Here is a 3,795-nt window from a genome sequence, read left to right as displayed (position 1 = left end):
CCGTACCTCAAGCAAGTGATGGCATAGGGCCCCCTACCCCAGTACCTACATCTGCAAGCATTCTCCAAGGGCCTAATTTAGCTGTGCAAGCACCTAAGGTTACAGTAAATTTGCCTCCACCATTAACTCACGATGTCACCTATAGACAATACACAGAATGGAAGCAGAGATGGAATGATTATGCTGTTATGGTAGATTTGGATAATTTACCACAACCTAAGCAATTAATACAGCTAAGGGCATGCCTAAGTGTTGAGATGAGACGCTTGTTAGAACACAATTTGGGTATTCCGCCAGACTCACCTATGCTTTTAGATGGTGTTTTAACTCAAATTGAAACTTATATAAAGGGTCAGCAGAATGAAGCACTTCGCCGTTTAGCTTTTACGCAATGTAAGCAAGCAGAAGGCGAGTCATTAACGGATTTTTTCGTTCGTTTACAACAGCTCTCAGAGGAGGTTGATTTGTGTAAAGGCATTAACTGCGTGGAGTCGCAAATGAAACACGCCATTTTGGTTGGCATAAGGAATGAAGAACTCACCAAGAAGCTCATCAGCATGCCAACTACAGCAACACTTGAGGAAGTAAAGCTAACTTGCATGGCTTTTGAAGCTGCAAAGAAGACAACGACTGAGCTAAAGGCTCCACAGACTTCAGTACGTGCTGTGTCAAACTACAAGAAGCAAAAGAAGGTTGCTGCTAAGCAGCCGCAACCTAAGAAAAGTTACTCGCAGGAGAAAAACCCTTCTTTCAGTAGCAGATGCAAGAATTGTGGTCAACAGCATCATAGCGACACATGTAAGGCAGCATCTCACAAATGCAGGAACTGTGCTAAAACTGGCCATTTCCCATACACTGCTGCATGTCCCGCATTGGCTAAGGAGTGCCGAGTTTGCTATAAATTTGGCCACTATGATGTTTGCTGTGCACAGAAAAAGTCAAAAGGAACTAGGGAGTCGAAGGATTTAAAGGAAAATAAATTGAACACCGTCGAGACATCTTCTCCAGCTATACGTTCAGTCGCTTTACGCCCTCAAGGTTGCCCCTCACCGCCTATCAATTTACATGTTGCATATGGTGGTAAATCAGGGAAGATCAACGTTATCCCTGATACTGGTGCAGATACCACTGTTTTTGGAGTGCAGCATCTACAAGCACTGGGCATCGGTATCGAGGAATTGCAGCCTCCCCCTGAATTGCAGTTCTCCAACGCTGATGGATCACCCATGGAAGGTAAAGTTTTGGGATCAATGGATGCCATGATGACATATGGTAATATATCATACAAGGGGTATATTGACGTACTTAGTTTTCTCCCAACACCCCTACTGTGTTATGATGCCCTCCGACACCTAAGGATCATTCCCTGGGACTTCCCGCGTCAAATGCAAGAGAGGAAACTGAGCAGGACTTCAGCAGGAACCAGTCAGGTGCCAGCCAGCCAAGTTATAGCATCTGAACTTACATCTGTTTCTCCACCCCCTGCTACAATGTCACCGGAAGAAGCCAGGCAATACTTTCTTAAAGGAATATAGCGATGTGCTAATGACAAAGGAGCAGTTTCATCAAGGAGCACAACTTAAGCCAATGACTAGGCCGCCCATGCGTATTCACCTTAAAGAGGATGCCAAGCCCTTTGCAATCTACACTCCACGGACAATACCACTAGCCTTTCAAGAGGACGTCAAGACTGAGTTAGAGGCAATGGTAGCACAAGGTATCATTGAACCTGTTGGGGATCAGCCGTCCCCATGGTGTCACCCCTTAGTGGTTGTGCCCAAACTTACAGGTGGTGTTCGTGTCACCACAGATTTAAGCAAGTTAAATTCACAGGTGCAAAGGCCAGCCCATCCTTCACCATCACCGTTTAGTGCAATTAGGAGCCTCAATCCTACTTCCAGGCATTTCTCCACTATGGATGCATTGTGTGGGTACTGGCAGATCCCACTAGCAAAGGAAGACCAAGCCCTTACAACATTCATCACGCCCTATGGTCGGTATCGCTATCGTCGTTCTCCTATGGGATTCAGCGCCTCAGGAGATGCCTACTGCAGGAGAGGTGATGTTGCCCTTCAAGGCATCCAAAATTGTGTTAAGGTGGTGGATGACATTCTTGTATATGATAGGGATTATTATTCTCACTTATGCAGGGTTAACAAAGTTTTGTCACGTTGTCACGTCTACAACGTCTAAAAGAGAAAGTTTCACCATATATCTTCACTGCAGTGTGGCGTAAGGGCAAGGAACATTGCATCCCTGATGCCCTCTCACGTTCCCCTGTGAGCCTCCCAACGTCTGAGGATGATATGCTAAATAGTGAAACCCATCTTTCCCTAAGGAGTGTAATAGCCAAGACCGTCAACGCAATTTCAGAGGTGAAGACATCAACTACACAAGATCTTACCTTGGAAGAAATTCGCACCGCAGCACGTGAGGACCCCTCATACACAAGACTCCTCCAGAACGTTGCCAATGGATTCCCCAGTCACCGCTACGACCTCCACAATGACATACTACCCTATTGGAAAATAAGGGAGGAATTATACACCGATGATGACCTTGTATTGTACGGAGCCCGAATAGTGGTTCCCTCAGCTATGCAACGCAATATTTTAACACGCCTTCATGACAGCCATCGTGGTGTGGAGGCAACTAAGCGTCGGGCTAAACAGACTGTATATTGGCCAGGTATTAATTCAGATATAGCAAATACGGTCCACGCCTGTGAGCCATGTCAGATAATGCAGCCAAGTCAACAGCAGGAGCCGTGGTTATGCAACGAGAACCCCTCTCGTCCTTTCGAATCTGTATCGGCTGATTTCTTCAGTGTTGCTGGGAAATTTTTCCTCGTTGTTGGGAAATTTTTCCTCGTGTATGTAGACAGGCTATCTGGATGGCCAGTAGTGGTAAAATTTGGTACTAATACTACAGCAGAAGCAACGACACAACACTTCAGCCACATCTTCCGAGACTTAGGTGTTCCTGTAAGGCTAATGACAGATGGTGGACCTCAGTTCATCAGCTCTGAATTCAAGAATTTTCTGGGCAGATGGGGTGTTCAACATGTGATGTCCACACCCCACTATCCCCAAAGCAATGGCCATGCTGAGGCAGCTGTAAAGAAGGTCAAACATTTTATCCTAAAGGTAGCACCTTCTGGGAATATCAACACCGAAGACTTTGACAGAGGATTGTTGGAGATACGGAATACTCCTAACTATGCTGGCCGTTCTCCAGCACAGATATTATATGGCCAAGCCCTCCGATCATGTGTCCCAGCCCATGCATCATCATTCAAGCAGGAATGGCAAGCGAAAGCAGAAGAATACGACCGTCGTGTAGCATCATGTTCTCAAGCAGCTAAAATACGGTATGACAGCCATGTACACCCTTTGGCACCACTTAAGCTTGATGATAATGTCCGGATTCAAGACCCTATCTCTAAGCGATGGGATAAGACAGGCGTTATAATGGGCATCGGCAAGTCGCGAGACTACTATGTGAAGTTACCCTCAGGAAGAATATTATGGCGTAACCGCCGTTTCTTATGCCCTGTACATCTCCCTAATTCACAATTGCGGGATGAGATGCAACAGTCTCCAAAGAAGAAGGATGTAGCCCCGGCTATAAGTCAACCGCAAAGTGACACTCACCTAGAGTATCGACGTTCACCTAGACTCCATACCCGTTCATAAAGCTCTTTGAACGCAAAGGGGAGGGGGAGGTGATGGATTATCACAATTATTTACTTATATGTATAATTATTATTATTATTAATATGTACCTGTATTTCTA

General features: G+C 45.6%; 1 protein-coding gene across 1 annotated transcript; it reads left to right on the top strand.

Annotated features, from left to right (window-relative positions):
• Positions 1–2,306: 2,306 nt before the first annotated feature.
• LOC135211448 (uncharacterized protein K02A2.6-like) lies at positions 2,307–3,695 on the top strand. The gene has a single exon (XM_064244756.1). The coding sequence runs from the start codon at positions 2,307–2,309 to the stop codon at positions 3,693–3,695; it is 1,389 nt and encodes a 462-aa protein (XP_064100826.1).
• Positions 3,696–3,795: the final 100 nt, after the last annotated feature.

Source organism: Macrobrachium nipponense, chromosome 4 (assembly GCF_015104395.2).
Source record: "Macrobrachium nipponense isolate FS-2020 chromosome 4, ASM1510439v2, whole genome shotgun sequence".
Classification (NCBI taxonomy): domain Eukaryota; kingdom Metazoa; phylum Arthropoda; class Malacostraca; order Decapoda; family Palaemonidae; genus Macrobrachium; species Macrobrachium nipponense.
Note: the sequence above shows the minus strand (reverse complement) of the source record. Positions and strands in the feature narration are given on the sequence as shown.